Source organism: Leptonychotes weddellii, chromosome 11 (assembly GCF_054177405.1).
Source record: "Leptonychotes weddellii isolate Sample4059 chromosome 11, ASM5417740v2, whole genome shotgun sequence".
NCBI classification, from domain to species: domain Eukaryota; kingdom Metazoa; phylum Chordata; class Mammalia; order Carnivora; family Phocidae; genus Leptonychotes; species Leptonychotes weddellii.
Window position 1 is genome coordinate 55389077 of NC_138379.1, and position 26491 is coordinate 55415567.

At 40.0% G+C, this 26491-nt stretch overlaps 1 protein-coding gene across 3 annotated transcripts in view; it reads right to left on the bottom strand.

Moving 5' to 3' along the window:
• DLG2 (discs large MAGUK scaffold protein 2) overlaps positions 1–26491 on the bottom strand; it is a 719122-nt gene that overhangs the window by 124918 nt on the left and 567713 nt on the right. For 2 of the 3 annotated variants that reach the window (XM_081798954.1, XM_081798952.1), the window contains one exon: positions 10816–10930. In XM_081798954.1, coding sequence (XP_081655080.1) covers positions 10816–10930 — 115 coding nt within the window. Of the gene's footprint in view, positions 1–10811; positions 10931–26491 lie in introns of those variants that run through there. The other variant, XM_081798953.1, reaches the window with a different exon arrangement.

The window sequence follows — 26491 nt, forward strand, 5'->3', positions numbered from 1 at the left end:
GAGGGGGAAATGAACCATGAGAGACTATGGACTCTGAGAAACAAACTGAGGGTTTTAGAGGGGAGGGGGGTGGGGGGATGGGTTAGCCTGGTGATGGGTATTAAGGAGGGCATGTATTGCATGGGTGTTATTCGAAAACAATGAATCATGGAACACTACATCAAAAACTGATGTACTGTATGGGGACTAACATAACATAATAAATTAAAATTAAATTTAAAAAATAAAGTGCCCTCTTTCATATAAAATGATGGCAAAAATAAAGAGCAATAGACTAAAAATATATATGATGATTTGAATGTGTGTTTATTATTTTTAAAATTCTTACTTGGTGAAATCAAGTTGTCAATCCCACATCAGGTCCCTGATTTTTTTTTTTTTTTAATTCTAATGTTGCTGGTCAGGGAAATCTCTAAGTCCTACAGCCTTTGTACTTAGAAAATGACACCTGGAAAGGACACCAATACCCACAGTTTCCAGGAATTTCCAAAGTCCTCTGAGAAACTTCTGTGCATTTTCTTAAAAATTTAGGCCCAAGGAACAAAGGAAGGGGGCAGAAACTTGCAGAACAGGAAGACGAAAATGTACTGCTGGTGCTAAATAAATGTGAAATAATGACACTACTTAGCTTTTGGAAGATTTACTTCAGCGGAGAGAGATGACTCAAAGTGTGCTGTTGAAAGCTCAGAGCAAGTGGGAATTTAAAGTTTCTCAGGCATTAAGAGGGCTGGCACAGAGTGTTTCTACAGATCATAAAATCAGGCATTGAGATAATTTATATAAAGTACTCTTGCAGGTAAAAGACAAAACTTGGATCCTTGAAAACGTTCTCAATGCTGACTTCATAGTTCTCCCACTTACTGAACGCTTTACTAAGAAAAACACACATGCTTTCAGCTTTGAGCCAAATGTCCTAAACCAGGTGTCAGCAGGACTGGCTTCCTAGGTGTGGAACCCATATGGTAGCACAGGGTCCTGCACTGGAGTATTACGCGCTGGTCTTACCATCTTGATATTCTTAAGTTTTGAACAAGAAGCTGCACCTTTGCATTCTGCACTGGGCCCTGCAAATTGTGTAGCTGGTAGTGGGTGTGAGGCTGCAGGTCCCCCACATGTGGGGCACTATGTGTGACAGGCACTTCAGCTGCATTCCTTGATGTGCTATGCAGGCTGCAGAATTTGTCTTAGTCGAAGAGGGGAAGGGACCTTGTTCATCCAGTTGTAATGGCCACACCTCAGCATGGACTCACTCAACTTAATCACAAATCCACATGCTCTGTGTATCCTCAAACTAGGGCACGGGATCTAAGGTGACGAGGTTATTCAACATTTCATAATGCAAAAGTAGTTCTATAAAAATCATGTGCTATGTAACATGGCAGTAAATGAAACACAAGGCAAACACTAGACAAAGATACATGTGAGATGTGTGTTTACACATCTTTAAACCGAGTGGACTGAGGCAAAGTCCTGGTGCTATTCCATCCTTGGAGAAAAGAGTAGAGAGCTTAGTATTCGGAGTCTCAGATTCCTTAGCTGAAAACTGTGGGAAAACAATACCTCCTTAACAGACATACCATATCAAATCAAATCAGATCTCTGACAGTCCTTCCAGAAAGCCACATGGCACTGTAGGTAGGGGCATAAGACAACATGCAGATTCTAGCCCCATCGTAGCCTCTTGCGGGTAAACTTCAAACCTGACCTCCATTTTCTCTTCTTTACAATGGGGATAAAAAAAATAGCACCTATTTCATAGGGGTTTTCTGGGAATTAAATAAAATAATCCACGTAAGGTGCTTAGTAAACTGCTTGCCCGGAGTATGATGCAATTATAATTTCTTATTTATTATGGTTATGATTAAGTATTTTAAGAGCATTTGTCCATGTTTGTTATTGTTAGTTATTACTGATTTATAATAAAAAGGAAAATGAAATTGAAGTCTAACCTATATTAAATATGGCATTTGTCTGGCTAAATGGTTAAAAAACACCCAACATAGTCTGAGATGATTATTCCTACTTAACAGGGCTGCTTACTCATTAGATCAAGAAGGCACAAAGACCTTTGTTAGGCAGGGAACCATTTGCAAGTCATGAGGTAATCAAGTAAAATTTTAATTAAAGTGAAATGCTCTCCAATCTTGTGACATCCATAATTCATTCACTGTATTGAGTCAGCAGTTACCATATGCCAGATTGTGCTGCAACCAAGCAAATCTCCATCTAAGAGAGGTGTTCCCCATCCAGTCCAGTGGAAGGGACAGAGGAGTCAACAGGTAGGAAGCAGAGAGCCTGTGAAGGATTGAAGAGAGAAGTTTGGGTGGTTCAGAGGAACACAAAGGGGCAGGTGCTCACTCAGCCAGCACTGAGCTGTTGATGGTTTTCCTTTTTTTGTTGTTGTTGATGGTTTTCCTAATCCCTTGTTCTGTTAATCACCATCTTCAACTGCCACTCAAAAAGGCCACTCAACAAGTATTTACCGAATACCTATAATGTATCAGGCAATGAGATTAAAGACCAAAGAGGCTGAGTCTACTCCTTTGCTCCTAACCTAACCTCATGATTTTGGCTAAGTTTCCCTCAATTCTTCCGTGCCCTCACTTGTCACCCATCCCTCCTGTGAGCATTCTGTGTCCCATCTTTCAGTGTTCTGCTCTCTTTTCTGGCTAAAGCTGTCTGGATTGTTGTAGGAGGCAGTGGTTTTGGTCTAAAGGGATGAGCCCCTCCTCTAGAGATGAGGGGGCAGGGAGCAGAAGCTATGTTGATAGCATGACCCTTGAACACCCTAAGGACAGAAAAGATGCCCTACTAATCTTTTTAACCACAGAGTAAAGTGCAGTATGAGGTGGATGGTTATGCTCAAAAAAGGGTTTCTGGATGAATGAATGAGTGAATGAATTAAGGTGCACCATTAAGAGAAATGATACCTGGATTCTAGATCTTGGCATAGAGGTAGAGGAAAAAAGATTCTAGATTTTGGCATAATGGTCAATGGAAGGGCCACCCATGTATCTTTTGTCCTTTTTCTTGCTATAGAAATCTAAAAATTAAAAACCTTTTAAAATCAGGGCCAAGCTGTGATTTCCAGAGAAGGAGAAAACTGCCCCAGATCCCCAGTGACTCCTCCTCCTTTCTATTTCTGGCATAAAATTAGCTGCCTGAAGACAAAGCCTTTTATTCCACAATTAAGGATGCAATTAAAAATGCAAATGCCTGAAAGAGTGAGCATAATGCTAATGAGTCCCAAAGTATAAATGAAGAATCAAATTCTATTCTGCTTCAAAGGAGGCACCGGCTTAGGAGTAAGGCTCTGAGCACTTACAGGGGTAACAGGAACTCCCCTTTACCTAATGAGTCCCATCTGGCAGGCTCTTTTATAGACTTAGTTTAACTTAATCCTAACAACAAGCCTGTGAACTAGGTATTATGTGCATTTCATAAATGAGAATTTCGTTTTAGCAATCAATAAACTTTGAAGTCTGGACCAGAAGCCAGGTCTATCTGGAGGAAGTCAGTATAAAGTGTAAACCAAATAGAAGGTCGACCGATATGAATTTAACCTGTGTCCCTATAGGGTCAACTTCATCTTAACTGTATGGAAGGACAATGAGCATGGGCTTCACTGAGAGATACATCTGGGTAAAGAATATGGCTTGGTCACATAGCACCTTGCATAAGTCGTTTTTTAAGCCTCTCTGACCCTCTGCACTGTTCGTCTTCTGTAGAATGGTGGTATCTGGCACAGCACTGTTGTAAGGCTTGAGGGAAGTCAGGAGTGAAGTCTGGGCACATGAACTCTAGCCCTTCAGTGTGGCATATGCAGGCCACCCAGACACTGCAGTACCTTCTCCAGACCTCTTCTGGTTTCCCAAGTCTAGACTTTCTCCAGACTTTCTGCTTCATTCTGTTCAACTGTTTCAGATACTTGGTCATGTCTCTTGCAGTAAGATTCTAAGAGAGATAAGAAATCTGAATCCAAGCAGTTTTGACTTCCTTTTTTGCGGCAATATAGCATATTTCTGAATGAATAAATGATGATTCTGCTAAATAAGAATATATGAGTGAATGACTGAGAAGTAATACGAATGCCATTGTCGGCCAGCCCTGTGCTAGTACTGGGCAGGGGGGTACATGCAGATGAGCGTAATATGTCCTCTGGGGACAGCTACTAACAGCATGCTGGGTCCAAGTTTGGAGGGAAGGAAGATATAAAAATCCGACTTGTAATAAGTCCACAGATTTCATGGTTTTGTCTTAAATGTCCTTGAGAACTCTGTAGCCACATGAAGTTAGAAGCAGCTTCACACTGGAGTGAAGTACCCTGACAGGCTCCATTTGAAATTCTTCCTTACCACCCCCAGGTTACTGACCAGCAGAATATTGCAGCAGGAAGTAGAGTGGAAGGGTATGCTACAGTTTAAAGAAAAAAACAAACACCAGAATCTCTTACCTATATGATGAGTTAGCTTTCCCCTTCCAACAAAATCAATCAGGTGAAAACATCCTTCCCCTAGAACAAAAACCCATCAGGATAAAGAATCCTGAGTGGAATTTGTTTTCTCAAGACTGCCCTCGATGTAACTTCCAATAGGAAGACTAAGGGTGTTGAGAATGAGACACAGGATGAGGTTCACCCTGGCCCCTGCCCCTACCCTAAGTCCTCTCACTAAGAGGGTATTGGCTGTGCGTGTTGGTCTAAATCTATTATTGAATTAGCCCCCAGTTGAAAAAGAGTCACAGAGTTCAGAAGGCAAATGAAGCAACCTGAAAGGCCCTGTAGTGCCAGACGTTTCCTGGAAATCCCAGCACCAGTAGGCAATGCCTGTGTTCTCAGGATGACCAGACTCCATGGACTTGGTGGCAGGCTAGCTGGTATGGAACTTGCATAGGACTGGTTGTTCAAAGATCTTGGCTTATACTCTAATTTTTTTTCTTTCACATATGTCTAGGAATTAATTCATTCAACAAATATTTACTAAGGAAACTTCTTTATGCCAAGCACTGTGGCATATGGTACTAAGGGTATAATAAAATGAAGACATTAACTGGAATTCGCAGGTCCAGTATTGAATGGTGTTTCCATTTCAAGGGCTTTTACCATGAAAATGTAATAAAGACTAGAGTGATCAGTATTTTAACAGAAGAATTTTAAATACCAGTGGTCTTCTGGGCAGGTGTCACTGTAGGAGGCCTAACAGGCATACTGCAAAGATTTCAAAAGGATAATAATTGCAAAGCATATAACACACAGGGTATCTGGGAGTAATGATCTGACCACTATTTGAATGGCCCATAGATACGGACTATGAGAATCTTGAGGGAAGGAGGCGTGTTCTTATTCATCTCTGTATCCTAACATATACCATACACTGGTACACTGTAGGAAAGTATGTAAATCATGTTTATTGAAGGTAAGAATCAGTGCACTGAGGAATCATTGTATGAAAGCCTTATGTTAAATGAAGGGGCAGGAGGCAGACCTAAGAGCATTTGTCATATTATAGCCTTTGAAGCAAAAGCTACCTTAGGAAGCAGCAAAAAGTGATCAGAGGGTTTGGAGGGGGTGAAGAATGCAGAGGAGAAGTTGAAGAATCATGGGCTAGGGATAGCGATGACAAACTGGAGGGGCCAGTTGTAAGCACAGTGATTCTTCCTATCTGTGGCTCCAGCTGAATACTTTGCAGATTCTACTTCTGGGCAGATGCTTGTGGGTTATGAGAGATGTCTGGTGAGTTGACAGAGATGGGCATTCTGGAGCCTGCAATCCTGGGGTTCCTGGGTCTAGATGAGCGAAAATGTAAAATGGTGCCAGGAAGTCTGTCCTCCTTCCCTTGCTGAAGGAAAGCAAAGGGACAAGGGTGTCTCATCCCTCTGCTGAGAAAACAGTAGTTTGTTCAGGATCAATTCTATGGTCTCTCTGTCCTGCAGGGGAAAGGTTACCTTTATAATATATGATAAATATCACCAATTAGTTGTTTCCTATGTTACAGGTATTTAAATTCACTATTTTATTTAGTCCTCATGACCATTTTATGGTACCCTATTATTATTCTCATTTCACAGATAAAGAAACCAAGGCCAGAGAGACTGAGTTGTCCAAAATCACTTGAGCTAGTAAGTGGCAAAACCAAGATTCAAATTTTATCTGACAGAATCCAGGAACTGTTCTCTTCAACACTGTTCTCCATTGCCTCACACACAGGCCCTGAATGTCTGTGCTTACATCCAGTCTAACTCTGTGATCTTGGGGACATTATTTAACTTCAGTGAATCTCAGTTTTTTCATCTGTAATATGGCAGGAACATTCTTTGACTCTTCAAGATGTTGGGAGAATCATATGGGAAAACATATGTACACCACCACTAGCACAATGGTTGATCCAGGGAAGGTGCCTGACAAATATTTTCCTTCACTTCCACTTCCTCTTCTGTACCAAAATGGCTGGAACACCAGCCCAGAGATTTGCTACATGTAATGCAGTGAAGGTGTGCTCTCCTGTCTGTATACAGTGTCATCCACCTGGAGCGCTCCTTCTTGTTTATTCCATCTGCAAGCTGTATATCGTGACCAATTAGTGAGTTATTAAATCAAGTTAATGAGTTGTGCCCTTCATTTTTTTTTTAAGGGAGACAAATAGAATGGAAAATAACAAAATACACTTTACATAAAAAGCACAATTTAATAAAAAATGTTTTTCAGCTTTATATGTGTATGTATTTACTGGGTCACAGTGAAGAATATTTTTCTTACTTTGAGTAAAAAGACTTGAAAACTTATAAGTTAACTCACATAAGATCTTTAAGGACCAATTCGGCTATCTTTGCATTAGGAAGCAATAAATGTTCCAGGCCTTTCTAGAGCTAATTTTTCACACCATGCTGCACTGTGATTATCTTCCTCTCATCTATTTCTTCCACTGGATGAGAGATTCTTATGGCAGGAAACGTTGACTTTTACGGCTGAGTCCTTAGTGTCCATTATGGGTCTTGGCACAAAATATACACTCAAAAACAGCTTGATGAATGCACAAATGAATCAAAGCAAATGACTTTTAAGCCCAAACTCAAGACAGAGAGGTTATTCACTTGAACTCTCAAAATGGATACCTTTGATTAACAAATGAACATGGGCCAGGCTTCACTCTTTCCTGTGACCTTTTACTCCCCATTGGTGGACTTAGCTGCTTTTTTTTTCCTCCTCTCCCCATTCTCCAAGTCCTGAGTGCTCTTGCTCTCCTTTACCTTAGGAAAGGTGCTTTCCTTAGCTATTTGCACTTCTATGTGATTTCAATCACCTACATCTCTGACCCTTCTTAGTAGCATTTGGATATAAAGGTCCATTCTTATTAGTAGCAGGAAAAGCCTTGTTCTCTGTCACAGGGATGCGTTCACCAGCTGGTAGGTAAGAAAGAGCGCATATTTTAGAGGCAGGGAGAGCTCCATCTGCCCACATAGAGAGCCTCGAAACATGTGCAACAAAATCCGTATTCCAGTGGCTCGGGAGCCCAAGTGCATCTACGTCTGAAGAATTCATAATGTACTTGTGGAGCATTTTTGAAAAATATTTTATTCAAATTTTTTACATTTTATTTACTTTCCAGGTTCTACAGCTATATGTTTGACAATGCAGGAAATACATAATACAAACAGCCCAGTAAAGCAAATATATCCAAATCATTCCCACAGAACAGGTACAGCGTTATCATAAGCAGCAATCAACTTCATTTGTATAGCACTACCGAAGCACTTTGGGCACCTTACACAAAAGATTCAAAGAAGGAAAATAATTACAAGTAGATTGGAAAATAGAGAGGGTTGGTTGGCTCAAGTTTAAAACACTGCCTGGCTCAGATGTGCTAATCCCCCCTCCCTCCTTTCAACACTTTCAGGCAAACAAATTACTATCACCTGGGAGGATGATTTCTAGTGAGGGAATGAGGCCAGCTCATGCACCATCCTGAGAGGATACAGCCTCTCAGACACAGCCAGGGCTCTGTGGGTGGGACGGGGTGGGGGAAGAAGAGGCAACTCCTAGAGGAAGGGGTGGTTTTGTGGTGCAGACAAATATCCTATAAGTCAGCTAAATTGTTTATCACAGAACAAAGAGAGGCTGTTTGCTTTCTGCTTTAGGTTTTCGCTTCATGGAAAAATACCAACAAAACTACAGAAATCACCTATGTCCTATAATGCAGTTTATCCTGTGTAAAAACCCCAAAGGGGTTTATGTTCGAGTTTCTCCTCTTGGCTAACCTATTCCTTCATCTAAGAGTTGGGGGCTGTGAGCAGATTGGGAATCACAGCTCAAGTGGACTTCACAGCTGATACCACAGAAGCTGAGCCCTTGGGAGGCAGAGTGAGAAGGGAGGTAGAAGATCTGATTCTGTCACCAAAGAGTGGTGGCAAATCTCTCCCCTCCTGGGGCCTCAGTTTCCTGTCCTGTCAATTAAACAGTGGACCTGGTGCTGCTTAAGATTCCTTCCGGCCCTACACTTACATAAAGCCAAGCAAAATAATATTCCAGGATGTCATTCTCAGATTAAAGAAACATGCTCATCATCTGATATTTATATAATCAGAGAAATCCTGCTACTAATTTATTTTGAGAGAGCAACTTAGTTGACTTTCTAAAATAAGTACAACCAACTGGCACTAGCCCTATTCAAGTGCTCCAGATAAAGCAAGCATCTCTATGAAAATCCTCTAGCCCAATTTGGTTAACCCACCCCCCTCTATAAAAAATAAAGAGGGGGGGACAAAGGTACAAAGTTGCTGGATCATTTTTAGTAAGAATTCCCCATAGGCCTTGTTAGTTCATTCCATTTGATTGCCTTTTCGTTGCTGTTGTTGGGGTAGGGGCTATTATTTTTATCACATCGTATGAGAACAAGGCCGGGGGGGAGGGTGTCTCGTTATGTTCTTTCCCTCTGATTTTACTCTATGCATGGCCCCTACCTCTTCCAATTTTATGCCTCTAAGCGTCCTTTAGATGCTAAGGTCAGCCCTCTAGGGACTAACTAAGTGTTAATAATTATACATTTGGAAACCAAATACCATATTTGTATAGTGGAGAGATCATTTGGAGAATTGCCCATGAAGTGTCAGCTATTTTTCAGTGTCATTTAAAAGTGGTTCCTCCTTTTAATTCCATTTCCAACTATTAGAATGTGATACAAGATAACAACCTTTATTACCTTAAGTCTTGATCTCTTTTGTATGTCATATTTTTATTTATCATTTTAGAGAATAAAGGTTTGGGTCTGATTAATAACGACTCTTTCAAGTAAGTCTATTAGTTTTACATTCTATCACTATATTACCCCATTTAATTTTCCTAATCTTCCACAACTTAATTCAAAAGACTCAACTATTACCAGTATATTTTCAGCAAAGTTTTTCTAAGTACATTAACATTTTTATGCATTCTATTTTTTTAATAGATAACAATATGGTAATTTTTCCTTCCAGTGTTATTCTACATATCCATTTTTTTTGCATTAACAGATTTTTCTCTATTCTATAAACCCAATTGGCTTTTCCCAATTTGCTACCCAAGACTAAAACATTTCAAGATTTAAAATATTTTGTATCACAGAGACCAGCAACATAAAGCCAGTAAGGAGAAAAGAAATAGCCACTTTCCATCACATCTGTGATTTCACTACAAGACATGTTCCCGGGTGGTTCTTAATAGTTCCTGTTGAGGATTACACTGGAGTATATCAAAATAATCTTGTGAAATTCAGTTAGTCAAATTTGGAATGTTCATAGTCAAAAATAGCTTTGTTTGGTTTTATCCTGTTTTTATTTTAAGTCTTGGGGCTTCTGAAGTATTAGAACTCCCTGGAATATAGAGGGAGTCTCTGCTTGTCCTAGGGGTGCCAGCAAATCAAGGCCCTCAAGAACATGCCAACATCTGGAATCCTGCTCCTTTCTTTGCCCTGCTGTGCCTACCTGATAGACAAAGAAAATAACTACACAGCCAAAGTGGAACCAACAGAACACATCAATTCAAGTACATAATTTAGTATCTATAACATACCCTTCATGCGAGGAAAAGACAGTGAAATTTCAGGTGAGGAGGATATGACCTTAGGTGGAAGTCAGACCAGATTCGGTGGCCGAGTGAGGAGAGGAGAATGCAGTGAGGGTGGGCATGGTTCCTCCACTGGCCCACAGATTCATCTTCACAGTGTATTAGGTATTACTTTCCCCCTTTGGTTGTTAATACTTATATTATTTTAAAAAGTACAGTCAGCATTGATGAAGTATATTTTGGAAGAAATATAGGAGGCTGAGAAACAACTGGTCACAAGATACCACGGAAGAAAGTCCACCGAAACTTGTTGGGAAGAAGCACGTAACTCTTTAGCAGAGTGCTTTTGATTATCATTCAATATACCAAAGTTCATGCAATATATATCAAGCAGATCAAGAGGTGATACAAGAATATTTTCTCCCTATATTGATGGTAAGAAAAAGTCTAAGGTTTTGGGCCATATATTCAATTTAAGATGATCAGGAATGAAAATATTTCTTTTCATTATTTTTACTGCAACCTGTGCTAAGAATTTGACCCTAGATCATAACATTCTCAAACAGTAACTTGTTAAAATCAGGGCTTTTGACTAATTTAATGTAATAACATTTCAAAAATGTCTTCAAAGTGGTTAAACCTGATGTCTTACAGTGGTGTATTGATGAGCCTGGGTTACTAAGAACATGTGTTCCATTGCTACAAGGTGTTGCTTTTATCTCCCCAAGCTGGATTGCTCACAAAGTGCAGATCACAGTAAGCAATGCTCCGTTGCCTACCTGACATAGAGGGAGCGTTTCTGATTGGTTCGCAGGGACCCGGACCCGGAGCTCATGCTGTGGTTCATCATCTGCTCGCGTAGGTCATGGATTTTGGCCTCAAATCGAGCGTAATCTGGGAAAGGAAACAAAGATGGTAGATTTGGTCCTGTGCCTTCAGAGAAGGAGAAATGGTGCCTAGCCAAGGTGGCTACTTGCCCCTGATGTTGGTTCCTTTGCCAAATATCAGGGAGATGCACAACTCAAAATAGTGAACATGGAGGGATCAGCTGCTTAATATTATTTATTTGCAGACATTGGCAAAAGGAAAAGGACAAATTAGTTACTTCCCCAAATGTAACTAGAAAACATACTACCATCAAATCCCCAACATGTGAAAAGTCCATGAGGGAGGAGGTGTGTGAGGTTATAAACAGGCAGCACAGGGCATTGTTGCGGTGATGAAAATGTGCTGTCTTGACTGTGGTAATGGATACTGAACATGTGAAAAAATGATCTACACCTAACTACATTCACATATACTCGCACAAATGAGTAGAAGTAAAACTGGAAAAATTGGAATTAGATTGGTCAGTGTCAATATCCTGGCTATGCTATAGTTTTACAAAATGTTACCATTGGGGGGAACTATGAGTAAAAGGTACACGGATCTTCCTGTATTATTTATTGCAACTGTATATGAATCTACAATTATCTCAAAATAAAAACCTTAATTGAGAAAAGAGGGCAACCCCCCCACACCCAAAATACCAAGATCCATGAACAAAACAAATATCCAAGGAACTAGCAATGTTATTGGGAGGGAAGGTTGAGTCTACAGTTAACTTTCAGCCCAAGAGACCAGAGAACAAAGTGTTTGGTGATGAATTGTGTAAAAAAATTACCTTTTAATTTGACTAAGTTTTTCTCTCTGCTAGAGGGTTGCTAGAAGCTGATCATTTGGGATCATACCTCAATTTTGTCTTATAACTTTAATATAAAAAGTCCATATGTCAAACTTCATCAATTCTAAGATGCATTATATATTTAAATGAGCTTCTAGGAGAATGGTATTGGAAATAGGGGTAAATATATTTTAGAAACATATGGGTCTAAAAAAAATCAAGAAAATATGGGTATATATCATACTATTTCTTCATAGGAAAAATATTTTTCCATATGTCAATCCAGTAAAAATGAAGACAGTACAAATAGGTTTTAATATACTTATTAACACAATCAGCATGTAAAAAGGAGAAGCTTTTGAAGTTTTGATATTTCTAATCACAATTTGTTCTATCATCTCCTTGGCATAGAATGTCCTACTTTAGCAAAATCCAGTAGGTGAGAAGGCCAACTTACTCACAAGATAAATGTGAAAATGCTAGTTCAAATTATAAATGGTTCTTCTAATTACAAAGAAACTCACCATAGAGAATTTTTTAAAATGCTAATTCAAATTATAAATTGTTCTTTTATAGAGAGAAACTCATCATAAAGTATTTCCTCAGTACATTTCAAAAAACAATTTGATTTTCAATTTATTCATAACTTTTCATAAAAACAAGGATGACTAAATGAACATAATAAAAGATAATCTACTTAAGTGTTTCAAATTCTTTATAAAAAAAAGTTCCACAAAATTAAATTTAAATTCAACTTACTGACTATCTGTTGGTTATTACGGGGTGGGATATCATAAAAGAGAAGAGTTGACCTTGGTTTTCAGTGATAAGTAGATAACTGGATAATGACCTATGAATGCTTAGTATTTTTTAAAGTTTAGTACTCTAAAGATAAAACCATCAAAGTTGAGTGGAAATTTCTGGTGCTTAAGCAAAATCTTATGCAATCTAGATTTGGAAGCCTTCCTCTTCAAAACTTAAGCTTTTTAAAAATTATTATTATGTTATGTTAGTCACCATACAGTACTTCATTAGTTTTTGATGTAGTGTCCCATGATCCATTGTTTGCATATAACACCCAGTGCTCCATGCAATACATGCCCTCCTTAATACCCATCACCAGGCTAACCCATCCCCTCCAAAACCCTCAGTTTGATTCCCAGAGTCCATAGTCTCTCTAGTCTCTCATGGTTCGTCTCCCCCTCTGGTTTCCTCCGCCCTTCATTTTTCCCTTCCTTCTCCTAATGTCCTCCATGCTATTCCTTATATTCCACAAATAAGTGAAACCATATGATAATTGACTTTCTCTGCTTGACTTATTTCACTTAGCATAATCTCCTCCAGTCCCATCCATGTTGATGCAAAAGTTGTGTATTCATCCTTTCTGATGGCTGAGTGATATTCTGTTGTATATATAGGCTACATCTTCTTTATCCATTCACCTGTTGAAGGGCATCTCTCCACAGTTTGGCTATTGTGGACATTACTGCTATGAACATTGAGGTACATGTGGCCCTTCTTTTCACTACATCTGTATCTTTGGGGCAAAACTTAGCTTTAAATAATTAAATCCTAAATGATTAAATAAGCAGAATACATATTTAACCTAAAATCTATTGATCATAATTTAAGAAATTTATTTCAATCCCTTTTGACAGAGAAAACATTCATTTTTAACAATCAATATGACACTGTATGCAGATTTAAATCATTTTGGGCAAGTCATTTTTCTTGCCATCCTAAGAGTCAATTATTTATGCATCACATGGCAGACACTGTGCTTAGTGCTTCATGGGCAATTATTTTTTCCTTAAATCACAAAATGAAGTTCATGGATGTTGTCAATATTTGGGCTATATGGAAAAACACAGAATAGAAACTGAGAGGTTAGCTCTTCTTCCTTCCCTCTCATTGCTGTCCTTTGTTCCACCTTTCTCTAGAGATACATGTTGTGTGCTGGACTTGCACAGACATTTATCAACTCATTTCATATATATATACACACACATACCCACATACATATGAGGTCATCAATATATATTATGCTAATGCCTTTTTCTCCCTTTATAACTGTGTAACTTGGATCTTTCCTGCCTTCTCCCAAATACATAGATATATTTCTTAATACCCTTCATGGCATCACATGGTTAAGACTGTAAATTTATTTCACATTTGCAGAGTATAGCCAAAGATAGACCCATCCAGCTCCTTGCTGTTATAAAGGGGATCTTAGGCTATGTGAGCACATGTATGGGCAGGTTAGTTAGTGTAGGTACTGGTCAGAGCTTTGTACAGATGTCATGCAGCCCCCGTTAGCATTTCTCAGAGAAGAAGATAATCTGGTCTGGGACACAAAGCAGGATCTCTTAGCATCTTCTGATCATGCTCCACACTGCCACTTCCTAAATACCAGGCATCTCCCGGAGCACTAGTAAATCCCCCATCTGTTCTCAGGACTCCCTCCCTTACAACTTTGATGACTGCGCTACTGTGATAAAAACCTACACCCCCACCTCGCCTCCCCTACTTAAGCATCTTAATTTAGTGACAGTCCTGACCCTGTTTGACCACTTTGCTACTTTTTTGTACTTATCACACCAAAGTGCAGTGATTTGTGCAGTTGCCCGTCCTCCCCATTAGACTGAGCTGAGAACAGAAACCACAACTCACTCTCCTTGGGGTTCCCTGTCCCTAACAGCGTCTGGTGTGCGGGAGGCATTTAAATAATAGGGGTTCAACAAACATTTTCTGAATGAATCATGAATGAGGAAGTGAGCAGAATCATTAAATGCGTTCAGTTATAAAATGCCTACAGGTGCTGAAATTGCTCGTTTTCAATGTTAAGGTTTCTTTTAATGAAGAAAGACAACATGCTTCTCCTGTGGGACTTCTTTTTTCAAGGCTAAATTGTCTAATTTCAAGGTTTATCACAGCCGCTCCCAAATCCCATTGATATTTTTATCGTTCTCCAGGTGATCTCTGTGCTCTCCCCATCACAGGCATGTCATACATTGGAAACTCTTCTCTGATACTTAACCTCTAGCTGATCAGCACTTTGTAAGGCTCTTCTGGCTGTCACAGTCTATATCTCACAACAGGCTACTTTAATAGCAAACTGTGTTCTCCTTATTATATGGCTCATTAGATCCCCCAGATGTTTTCTGCCTTGCTTTTGAAATGTTTGTTTTACACCATCTTCTATAGTGTTTACACTCCCCACTGTGGACGGGGAAGTGTTGTGTTGTATTGCATTTGTCTTAATTGGAAGACATCATGCCCTCAATTTCTCCACTTTGAGATTCATGTTAACCACAAATTCTATGTTTAAAAGTGCTTACCTATATCTTCACTCTTTTCTTTCTTTTAAATTTATTTATCCATATTTAGAGAGAGCGCGCACGCAAGCTGGGGGAGGGGCAGAGGGAGAGAATCTCAAGCAGACTCCCTGCTGAGTGTGGAGCCCTACGTGGGGTTCAATCCCATAACTCATGAGATCATAGCCTGAGCCAAAACCAAGAGTCAGAAGCCCAACCGATTGAGCCACCCAGGCATCCCTTTATTTTTTATTTTATTATTACTTTTTTTTAAAGATTTTATATATTTATTTGATAGAGAGAGACACAGCAAGAGAGGGAACACAAGCAGGGGGAGTGGGAGAAGGAGAAGCAGGCTTTCCACGGAGCACAGAGCCCGATGCGGGGCTCGATCCAGGACCCTGGGACCATGACCTGAGCCGAAGGCAGACGCCCAACGACCGAGCCACCCAGGTGCCCCTATTATTACTTTTTTAAGTAGGCTCCACGCCCAGCATGGGGCTTGAACTCACGAACCCTATATTAAGAGTTGTATGCTCCACCAATCAAGGCAGCCAGGTGCCCCTCTTCACTCCTTTTTAGAAAATAAAACTTAAGTACAAATAATTACTTCAGAGCAGAAGCAATGAAATCTGGATTTACAAATATAAATGGTATGTGTGAGAGAGACAGAGATAGAGAGAGAAGAGAGAGAAGAGGAGCACTGTCTCCAGCTTCTCAAAGATGAATGAGTTTATGGTTAGAAATGCTCTAGAAATAAGTAAGAAAGCAGGTACGTAAACTGTGAGATATAAGTCTTCTTTATGCTTTATAATAGTACTGAAAATCACACTTTTCAACAAAACAAAATCTAACACTACCACATCTGTTTAATCTTATTCAATCCCTGCTCCTTTCCTTGAAGGTTTTAGTCACATCTCTGCCTTCCCTTTTCATACATTTTTCAGTCAAATTCCTAACACTCGGGAGAACATTCAAGTGAGATTTGAAAGGGCTCCAATCTTTGTATCATCGAAAGGGGAATTCATGTTTTCTGAGCACCTGTAACAGGCTAGTATCTGTGCTGTGTCATTGAAATACTGTATTATTTTTTCTAACAAAGCTCTGAGGTAGGTATATAGTTTTAGAGATGAGGAAAAAAGTTCAGGGAGGTTAACTAACCACCAAAGTCACTGAGTTGACCTTGGATTTCTGTGAGGCCAATTTATTTCCATTATTTTGTCACATCTGGTATAACACCTTAGTTCTCCTTTAGAACCCAAGGCGTCCTCAACTCTCTCCTTATCTCTCTTGACATCTTGCTCTCCTTCCTCTCATCTGCTGTGTTGATTATGTGAATGCTGAGCTTCTTCTTTATTGCAGTACAAACTCCTAGAGGATGGGGATGCCTCACCCATCTCTGGTCCCCAAACCTCAGGGCCTATCGTTCCTTGTGCCCTAGACTCAGGATTGTGCCAGGTGCTTGGCATATAGTGCTGAATAAGACAGAACCTGAATGAGTTTGCTTCCAGAATGGGACATCAACAAGGAAATTAAGCATAACAATGCTGAAGTGGGGAGCTGTATTACAGCAGCAACACATTTTTCTGTCTTACTTTGCACAAAATAGGTGCCTGGTAAATGCTTTCAGAATTACAAGTTATCTATTTTCTGTGTCTTGGGGTTTTCTTGTATAACGGGAAGCAAACCACTGAAAACCGACTTCTAGGCAAATGTTTTAGAGGAGTTTCAAGAAACATTACCTCCAGCTGGTTCTTTCTCTCTAGGACGCATAAAAAATTTCTCCTTCTTGGGCATCTACATCCAGCTGTTCCTGACGACACATTCATACTGCAATTGTGTCACTTGCTTTCACTTGGTTGGACATGATGGGTGATAACAGTAGACAGGGTACAAAATGTGACTTTTATAGATGGGGTCAGAATCCTGGCTCTGCCGCCTACTAGTTCTGTATCATTGTGAAAGTTACTAACCTTTCTGGGCTCAACTTCCTCATAAGTAGAACAGCAATAATAATTGTTTCTACGTCAAGATGTGTTAGGAAGATTACAAGAGAGCATATGGAAGTCAAGGGTTGACTCTTGGTAATGACTGGTAACTCCTGTTAATTTTCACGTGTAATTCAACACCTACTCTCATTGCTTGCAAAAGTCATAACCCCTTTCTGTACTAAGTAAAATGGAAACCTGTGTCCATTCCAGAGCCTCACGCTGCCTATTGGTTTCTTAAGGGTTTGAGTTACTGATGGACACTTGGATGGAGAAAGGCAAAGGTGTGAACACCACATGCTACACACGAGAAGGGTCTCTGCTATACACTCGCTTCCTCTGCAATTTGTCAAGAGTGAACGAGGAGACCCAGAATGCAAATCCACCTTATCATTCACACAGAAAAAGAGGCATTGACTCTCTGAGGGGGAAGGCATTGTTTAATGCAGTAGGATTAATCCAAATTGATCAAAGCTGCCTCACATTTTCAAGGTTCAGATGGCCAGCCTTGTGTCTTAGAGAAGGAAACGCTGAGCTCAGTGTGTTAGACAATGGCATGAAGCTATGGGCATGTTCTTTTCCAAGAACTGGTGGGGAGGGCACCCCTCTCCAGTTACAACCTCATGCTACTGACCCCCAGTTGTGAGCAAGGAAGGGGGGGTTAGGAACTCTAGGTTAGGAGGCCAGCTCTAAATCTTAAGCCTGTCATTTGCTACCAACGGGGCCTTTGGACATTTCTGAACCTCAGTTCATTCATCTGCAAAATTGTGAGCTTCTTCTCAGAAAGTGGTTTTGAGAATCACAATGAGATTTGACATGAAGCACGTGGCAAATGTACAATAGTTGTTGCTGTTATTTCCTTGGTGGCTTCCTTCAGAATAAATGCATATGCAGTCCTCAGTGCCACTAATAAGGACAGTAGCATCCTATTCCTATTTGCTCATTATGGACACTGCGCAGCGTTAACAACAACTGGTGAGATGATTGAGTTGTAAGAGGGGTTCTGCACAGCCTAGCAACACAGGCTGCTTTCCTGCTGGGTTACCATTTCCTCACTACGGGGAAAGTAGTTTGAAGAGGCCACCTGCTGCATGCCTGAGAAGTGATGCTTTTCATAGACAAACCTGAACTAGAAGCTCTGAGTGGTTCATAAGCTAAGGAAGTTTAAGCGCTGGGGTACCTTCCAATAGGGCTGGGGCAAATATCAATGGTGTGCAGTCTATTGGGGTAACAATATTGTTTACCTGGACATGAACCTCTTTGTCGCCAGAGTCCAGGAAGGGTGCATGGGAAGGGTGCAGGAGGAATAGTTTACATCTATTTTTAGCATGACATCTGATCACTGCTCCAGGGATGAGATACTGTGAGCAATTATAAAAGCTTCCATTTCTTTGGGGCAAACATCCTTCTTTCATTTATTCAGCAAACATTTCTTCAGGGTTTCTTACATGCCAGGCGCAATGCTAAATGCTAGGGACACAAAAATCACTGGAAAGACCTTTGCCTCAAGGGGCTTACAGGCCAGTGCTTTGCTGCCTTTAATTTTCTGGTTTCCTGTTGTGAATATAAAAAAAAAGAGCACCTGCCATTTAAATATCTGCTCCTTGTGACTAGTATCAAGTGCTTTCTAGAAGGTAATGGGATATCTGTGTGGTGGGAAGAAGCCAATATAGTCAGATCCATGTTATAATGGAGAAACTGAGGCAGGGTAAATCTTTGTGAAAGACTGTGGGGTTACTGGCAAAGGGAGAAGAGCAAGAAGGGTCTCAAAGTCATGCCCTGGAATGAGTCGCCAGATTTGAGTCTTGGCTCTGGGGGATGCTGGGAAAATCCCTTACACTCTCAGAGATAACAGTTTCTTCATTTGTTAGGTGGGGAAATCACCTCTGCCCCTATGAAATGTTGTCCTGAATATCTAACACACAGTGTACTTCATTTTCATCCTTTTAAGCAGTATTGACACTTAAAAGCACCATCAATTAATAACAATAGTAGCACCTTTTTTGGAGGTGGATACCAACTCATTCTGATCTCACAAGCTGAATACATGTGGGTAGAGGGGGGAAGATGTGGCCCTCATAATCAGTGCAATCTGATAAAGTGTTAAAGCAAGAAAATCCCAAATATGTTACTGCGCTCTCTCCACTAGGCTCTTAACAAAATCACATATTTATAAGAAGGTCCAGACATAGATCAGAGGTTATATCTCAAGTCCAAGAAGCAATACTCTGTCAAAATTCTTGTGTATGATGACACAAAAATAATTGTATTTACTTGGAGCTCAGAAAAAAAAATCAACTGTTCCCATTTCACCACTTCTTCTTTTGTTAGTTGCCCTGGGATTGTGGAGCCAAGACACAGAAAAGGTCCTGCCATATTATATTAGGCTTTAGAGATACTTTAGAGCTTTCTCACTCCAGCTACTTTTCAAGCTGTCATGCTGGGAAGGGTGCTGTTTTTATGGACTACGTCAGAAGACTGGTTTCCCTCCCATACAGGCATTGGAATGCCCACCTGCCTTCAAGAGAGCTGACCCCTAGCCAGTGGAATTTACTAGCCGTTCACTTCAACCCCTGACTTAGCTCATCTTCCAGGCTGCCACCTCTGTGTTAAAGTGGTGACATGGAATTTTTCACTGCTAAAGATTTGCAGATGTTGTTTGGCTTACTTCTGACCCAAGCTACCGTGCTACTGTGTGTGTGTGTGTGTGTGTGTGTGTGAGACACACACACACACACACAGATGGAGAGTGACAGAAAGAGACAAACAGATTAAAAACTAAATTCCCAAGAGTCAAACTTTAACCAGAAATCCTAGACAATAGGGTGTCAGCTATCTTTTCTGCATTCCACAAAAGAAGAGGATGTATATACCAATCTCTTGTACATCTCCAGTACTGAACATTAAGAACTCAGCTGTGGACACCATGAGAGCAAGACATTGTCACAATTTTTTCTGTATCCCTAACACTTAAAGTAGAGTACGACACATAGCTATCAGTATATAAATGCTAATATAAATGTTTGCTGAGTTGGGTGAGTTAAATAAAGACTTCAGGGAAAGAAAAGTGATCCTTTAGTTTGCCAAATCTACTATGAAGTCGATCAAACCTGTAAGAATAATTTTTAATAACATATTGAATGAAGGCACATTGTCTCTCTCTCTCTCTGTCTCTCTCAGTAGAACTGGGGTCATTTAACTTGAACAATTTTCGGTGCAACTTGGCTGGAGACCCTTTAAATAAAGAGGTTTCAGCCAAATGCTTAGGAATTCTTTAATGTGTAAAATGAAGTAAGTTTTATGGGCAAACCACAGTCTGAATCCCTAACCAGCTATTTCACACAATATGCATACAACCCTGAAAATTAGATACATCAAATTTCAATTTGGCTTCATACAAACTTTGTTTTATAGATTCACAAAGGCAGGGTTTTTTTTTTTTAAATTATCAGGATTATTGCAAAACAGAGTCAGCAAAGAAGCTTTTTGAGCTTGGCAAAGGCTTATGTGATTTTTAAAAAAAACTCTAAATAGGATCCAACTTTGCATCTTAAGTTCACTACTGACTCACACTGTGGACTTTTGTGCAAGTTATTCAACCTAGAGAAGATTTGGTTTTCTCATCTGTACAATAAAAAAAAAAACATCACCTACCTCATCAGATTGTTTGAAGATTAAATGCAATGGTATTTGTAAATGGTATTCTTCGGTGTCAGGAATATACTGGAATGCTCAATAAATGGAAAAGAAAAAACACTAAAACCTCCTGAAGCCTTATATTCCTCGTTTAAGAAATAGGGATGACATTAATACCCTACTTACATCACAAGTATATTGTTGTGAGCATCAAATGAAGAAACAAATATAAAAAATGTTTGATAAACTGAATGGTACATATAAAGATAAAGTGATAATAAAAACAATTCATACGGGGCACCTGGGTGGCTTAGTCAGTTGCACGTCTAACTCTTGGTTTCTGCTCAGGTCATGATCTAAGGGTCATGAGATTGAGCTCTGCATCGGGCTCCACACTCAGCACAGAGTCTGCTTGGGATTCTCTCTCTCCCTCTCTCCCTCCTCCTACTCTCTCTCTAATAGATAAATAAATCTTAAAGAAGAAAATAAAAACAATTCATATAATATAGTCTTTTTTAAAATCCCAATCTGGGGGCGCCTGGGTGGCTCAGTTGGTTAAGCGATTGCCTTCGGCTCAGGTCATGATCCTGGAGTCCCGGGATCGAGTCCCGCATCGGGCTCCTTGCTCAGCGAGGAGTCTGCTTCTCCCTCTGACCCTCTCCCCCTCATGCTCTCTCTCTCTCAAATAAATAAAATCTTAAAAAAAAAAAATAAAATAAAATCCCAATCTGCCTGGAGGAATATTTCCTCAGTACCTGAAATTTGTCTCGAACACTGTTGAATTTGATTTCTATCTTGGCTATGGAAATTAAGCCACGAGGGCATCATGCATGAGAGAGTAAACATGAAACTCTGAGGGGAAAATGGAAACTGCTGGTATCATTAGGGCCTAGTTGCGAATGGTGATTCTCTAAAGATTTTGCTGGTAGGTTGGGTGAAAAGCTCAGAGCTGGGAGGCATAGGCTGTTGTTTAATTTGTGTGATTTGTAGCTAATGATGCATCAGAAGGATGAAGGCACTATGCCTTCATTTAAGGCGTAGTGCTTGAGACTACATTCAACCAGATAAGAAAGCCTTCCTTGGCAAATACAAATATTACATCTTTGCTGAGTTTGTCTTGTTCCTTCTTTTGTATTAAAATCATGGAACTAGAAGATAAAATAATAATGTTCAAGCTTTCTGTGTTCTTCTGCAATAATGATCTGTTAGATCTTGCCCAAAGAGAAGGGTGATATTTTTGCCTAATTATAGCCCAGGGCAGAGAAAGGAGATAAAGCAGTCTGGCTCTAGAGGTAGGCAGGTTGGCAGTCCCCTTGGGTGTGACTTAAGTGGTACAGATATCTTTCTTGCTTCCACAACATTCCTAGCAGATTTATCCTTTAATAGTGTTTTGAAAAATATGTAGACATATTATCTTGGAGGATAACCCACTACTCCGGGAAAAATAGAAGCACAATGGGAAGAACACTTCCCATAGTGGCTCAGAGAGGCTAGGCAATTTGCCCAAGGTCACACAGCAGAGCTGGAACTTGAATGCAAATCTTATAGTGCCGGCCTCATCCAGTGCTTTTTTTGCTACCCTGATTCTACAATTTCCTCTATGGGTGATTGTTAGCCCCTCTTTTGCTCTTGACACATACAGCCTGTCTCAGACTGGCTTGGTCACCTTAAGCAACCATTTAACAGGCAATTTCAGCTACAACTATAGATTCCTATCTAGGTTGGTAAGATCAAAATGAAAAGGCTTTCTTTGGTCTCCCCCAACACGCTCCCCCCATGAAAGCTGCTCAATATATATTAGTGTGATTCTAGGTGTAAGACTCCAAGTTGACCGGAAACCATGGCTCAGGCAAAAAGGATGACAGACTGGGCACTTACCCGGGTTGTGGGGAGGCGGGAGATGCTCAGGAGAGAACACTCAGCCTTGATTCTGATACCCTTGAATCTACAACAATCTGGTTCCGGGATTCCTAGCAGTGACTGCGGAGAGTGGGGCCACATCGCAACAGAGAAAAATAAGGCTGAGGGTGGGAGCGCTTCATACATCTCAACTTGCATAACAGACTGTGGGGTGTCTGTGTCCTTAAAAGTTTGTCTTTCTTAGTGTTGTTAAAATGTCCTTTTTATACCTAAGAGGCATGACGACCAAATGTAATGTATAGTGCTTGTTTGTATCCTGATTAGGAAAAAGACATTTTCAAGTCATTACAGACTACATATTAGATCATAAAAAGAATTATTTTTTACTCTGTTGGGTGTCATAATAGTGTTGTGGTAATATAAGAAAATGTTCTTTTTTCTTTATAGTTTTTGCATATTGAAAAAAGATACCGTTGGAATTTGTTTTAAGTGACATATGAAATAAATCGGCAAACTCTTGACTCTTATTGAATCGGAGGGGTAAGTACACAAAGCATTCTATTTTTGTATATGCTTGAAAATGTTCACAATAGAAATATTTTAATTGGCTATTAAAAAGATTAAAAATACTAATTTGATAAAATTAAAAAGCTTATACTACTATGTCAGTTCTGTGAGAGGACATGACTCCTCCTGGCCCCTTCACCTGGGGGCATCACTCTGAGTCCTGGTTTTCTTGTGGTAAAACACAGTAGGACACCTAGACTTAGCATCATTTTGAGATTCAATTTGGGTAAGAGCCATGACAGTGCTATACTGCTCAAATGCATTTTTTCAATCAGCAAACATTCCTTGAACATCAACCACGGCAAGGCTCTGTGTTGGATACCAGTGATAAAATGATTAAAAAGTAGTCTCCACACACAAGGACTTTCCATTACTACTAGCTAATGTATATGCAGATTTCCACAGTGATGACAATTCCAGAACTATCTCTAGCTTCTAGTTTGAATACTACCTATGATTTTTAATAAAGGCAAGAGGACCCTGCTTAACTCCCCTTCTCATCTCTTTGTTAATCTCTCCTTTCTTTTGGTTCCCTCAGATACTAGCTTTGGGGATTTTCTCAGTTTCATTCTCTGCTGGTTGCAAAACATCATCCGTGCTGTTCCACCTGCCTCGAACACCTTTCCCATCAGTCTTCATCTGGCTTCTCAGCCCTCCCAACTTGTCTTCAACATCACTTCCTCGAGCAGCTCCCTGAGCTAAGACAGATCCTTCCATCAAATGCAACTGGTATTCTTCCTTTGCAACATGGCACATTAATAAAACTACTTAACTGTCTATAACTACTTGCTTATTTGGGAGGGAGAGTAGATGCTTGAGAAATATTTGATAGCTGATTGAATGGAGCTGCTGATGTGACTATTCTTCCTTTGTCCTGACGAAAAAGTGATCCAGCAATTTTGCAAATGTTCAGATTTTGATCTGTATGTTATATTCCTCCATGGCTCTTCCACTAAAATAATCTTTATTTTCCAATTGAAGTAAAAGGAAGAATCACCACAGGTGTGGATTAAGGTAATTGTTCATGCTTCAGTTCTTTCTCATCATAATTATCTGTTTCTGAATGCTAAAACCACCTAGCTAGATTCTTCTCCGATCCTAAAATTACCTTTGACTCCTTGAGATGCTATATGTGTTCCTGATCATCATCTTAATATTGCAAGTATTTTATGGCAAGCAACCAAAAAAAGCACATTATGGGAAATTACCCACCCCCAAACACAAACAGGAGCTGAATAAAATTTCTTCAGCAAAATTTATCGTAACAATTTCATGCTCACTTTAGCTATTTTCATGGCTCAGAAAAAAGTTCTTTTGCTTATTTTACTATTTTTTAATATAAAATTGTTCCCCTGATTTTTGGCAAAAGATCCATGAGAAAGTGAAGAACTTGCTGGGTGTATGTGAAATTGGAATGGTCATTTAAGTAAGGAAAAAGTGTAACCCTATACTGTCCTCTGCACAGTTACCACATGTTAAGAAATCAGAACCCCAAAACAAAGATGATTTAAACCACTGAGGGACTTTTAAGGGATATATTACATTTGTCACTCAGCTGGCAGCATTCTGATGAAGATACTAAACAGTGACAATAAAGAGATCAGAAACCTGGAGGTCATTTGGGGTCTCCTCCAATGGTCCAGATGAGAGATGGTGAGGACAGTGGGAATGGAGAAGAGGGGGCAGGCATTTGGGAGGTGTAGAGAAGAGGCTTTGCTGATTAATTCACTGTGGCACATGAGAATGAGAGTGGAAATATATCCAGGGTTCCCTCAGGTTTCCATCTTGGGCAACACGCTGAGAATAGAAAAGGAAGTGCCATTGAAGGGAGCAAAGAAAATGATGGAGTCCATATTGGGACACATTGAATTTGAGGGGACATCATTATAGCCTAGTATTCTCATGCCACACTCACTTAGTTCCAGTGATTGGGATTATGGGGAGATACATCTTTAACGACCGGCATCATCTATAAAGCAGATACTTTCCGGGGTCTGCGGAATTGTTACAGGTGAATATTGTGCTGCATCAGTGTTCAGACAGGGTTGTGTGAAACACACTAGCCTGATCATTGTATCCTCTAGGCCAATGGAAAAATTAAGGAATAATAAAAGTAAGTAACCATTAAAATTGACATTTATGCACAAATAAATAAAAATATGCTACGGGAAAATTGATCCTTGTGGAACGGAATCAAGCAAATTTATCTTTCCTCTTGATTAATAATTTAAGAAGAAATCCCAAGCATGCTGCCTCTGGAGATGTAGGAGTAGCTCTTATAATTAGACTCTAATCTGAACCGTGAGGGTGAGGATCAGAAAGCTGACTCAGAGCCTGGTGTCAATTATTTGCAGCTTGCACAACGAAAGGCTAAAAATTTGGAAGATGTAAGATGACTGAAGCCCAACTCTGGGGGGTTGTTTTAGCATAGTCACATAAGTTCTTTCAATTATTATTTGCTGCCAAATTTATTCTCCATCTCCTCTAGTCTAGGCCTGGAAAAATATCTGTGGGACTTGCTTTGGGAGGGTATTTGTGCTTCCAAGTCAAGAGCCAGAAACAATGCGCTCCAACAATTTTCCTCCTTATTTAAACTCAAACAGAGCTGGTTTCTATGGAGCAATCCAAGAAACTGCCCTTTTTAATACAATCTAGTTACATTTGCCCTATTTTATTTTTATTTTTTAAAAGATGTTATTTATTTGAGAGAGAGAGAATGAGAGAGAGAGCATGAGAGGGGGGAGGGTCAGAGAGAGAAGCAGACTCCCTGCTGAGCAGGGAGCCCGATGTGGGACTCGATCCCGGGTCTCCAGGATCATGACCCGAGCCGAAGGCAGTCGCCCAACCAACTGAGCCACCCAGGCGCCCCTCATTTGCCCTATTTTAGAATGAATTAACGGATCCACAAAAACTCACCAAGCCCACTTTGCCCAACAGAGAACTGCAACCGACCAGCAGGTTTCGAGTTGGCCCATTCTGGATTCATCAGGACACAAGAGGGAGTGAAAAGGACGCCTTTCACACAGAAGCCAGTTTTGAACAGGAGTTTAGTAGTCTTTGCCTACACCGATTAGTTTCCTTACCATTTTGAGATGTTATCTAACTTCTATCTATCTATCTATCTATCTATCTATCTATCTATCTATCTATCTATCTATCTATCATCTATCTCAGTTTTATCTCCGGAAACTATATAGAACAAATCCTCTCCCCTATATAACTCTTCAGATATGGATAAAAATAAAGGAAGGGAAGGGAAGGGAAGGGAGGGAGGAGGTGGGGAAAGAGAGAGGGAGGAAGGGAGGAAGACAAGACAGAAAGTGTTCATTTTCCCTGGTCTTCTTGTCTTTAGGTAATATACCCCACCCCATTCCATGTCCAATGCCTCAAATCCAGAGATTTTCTGGCTCACTCTCTAAAGAAGAAA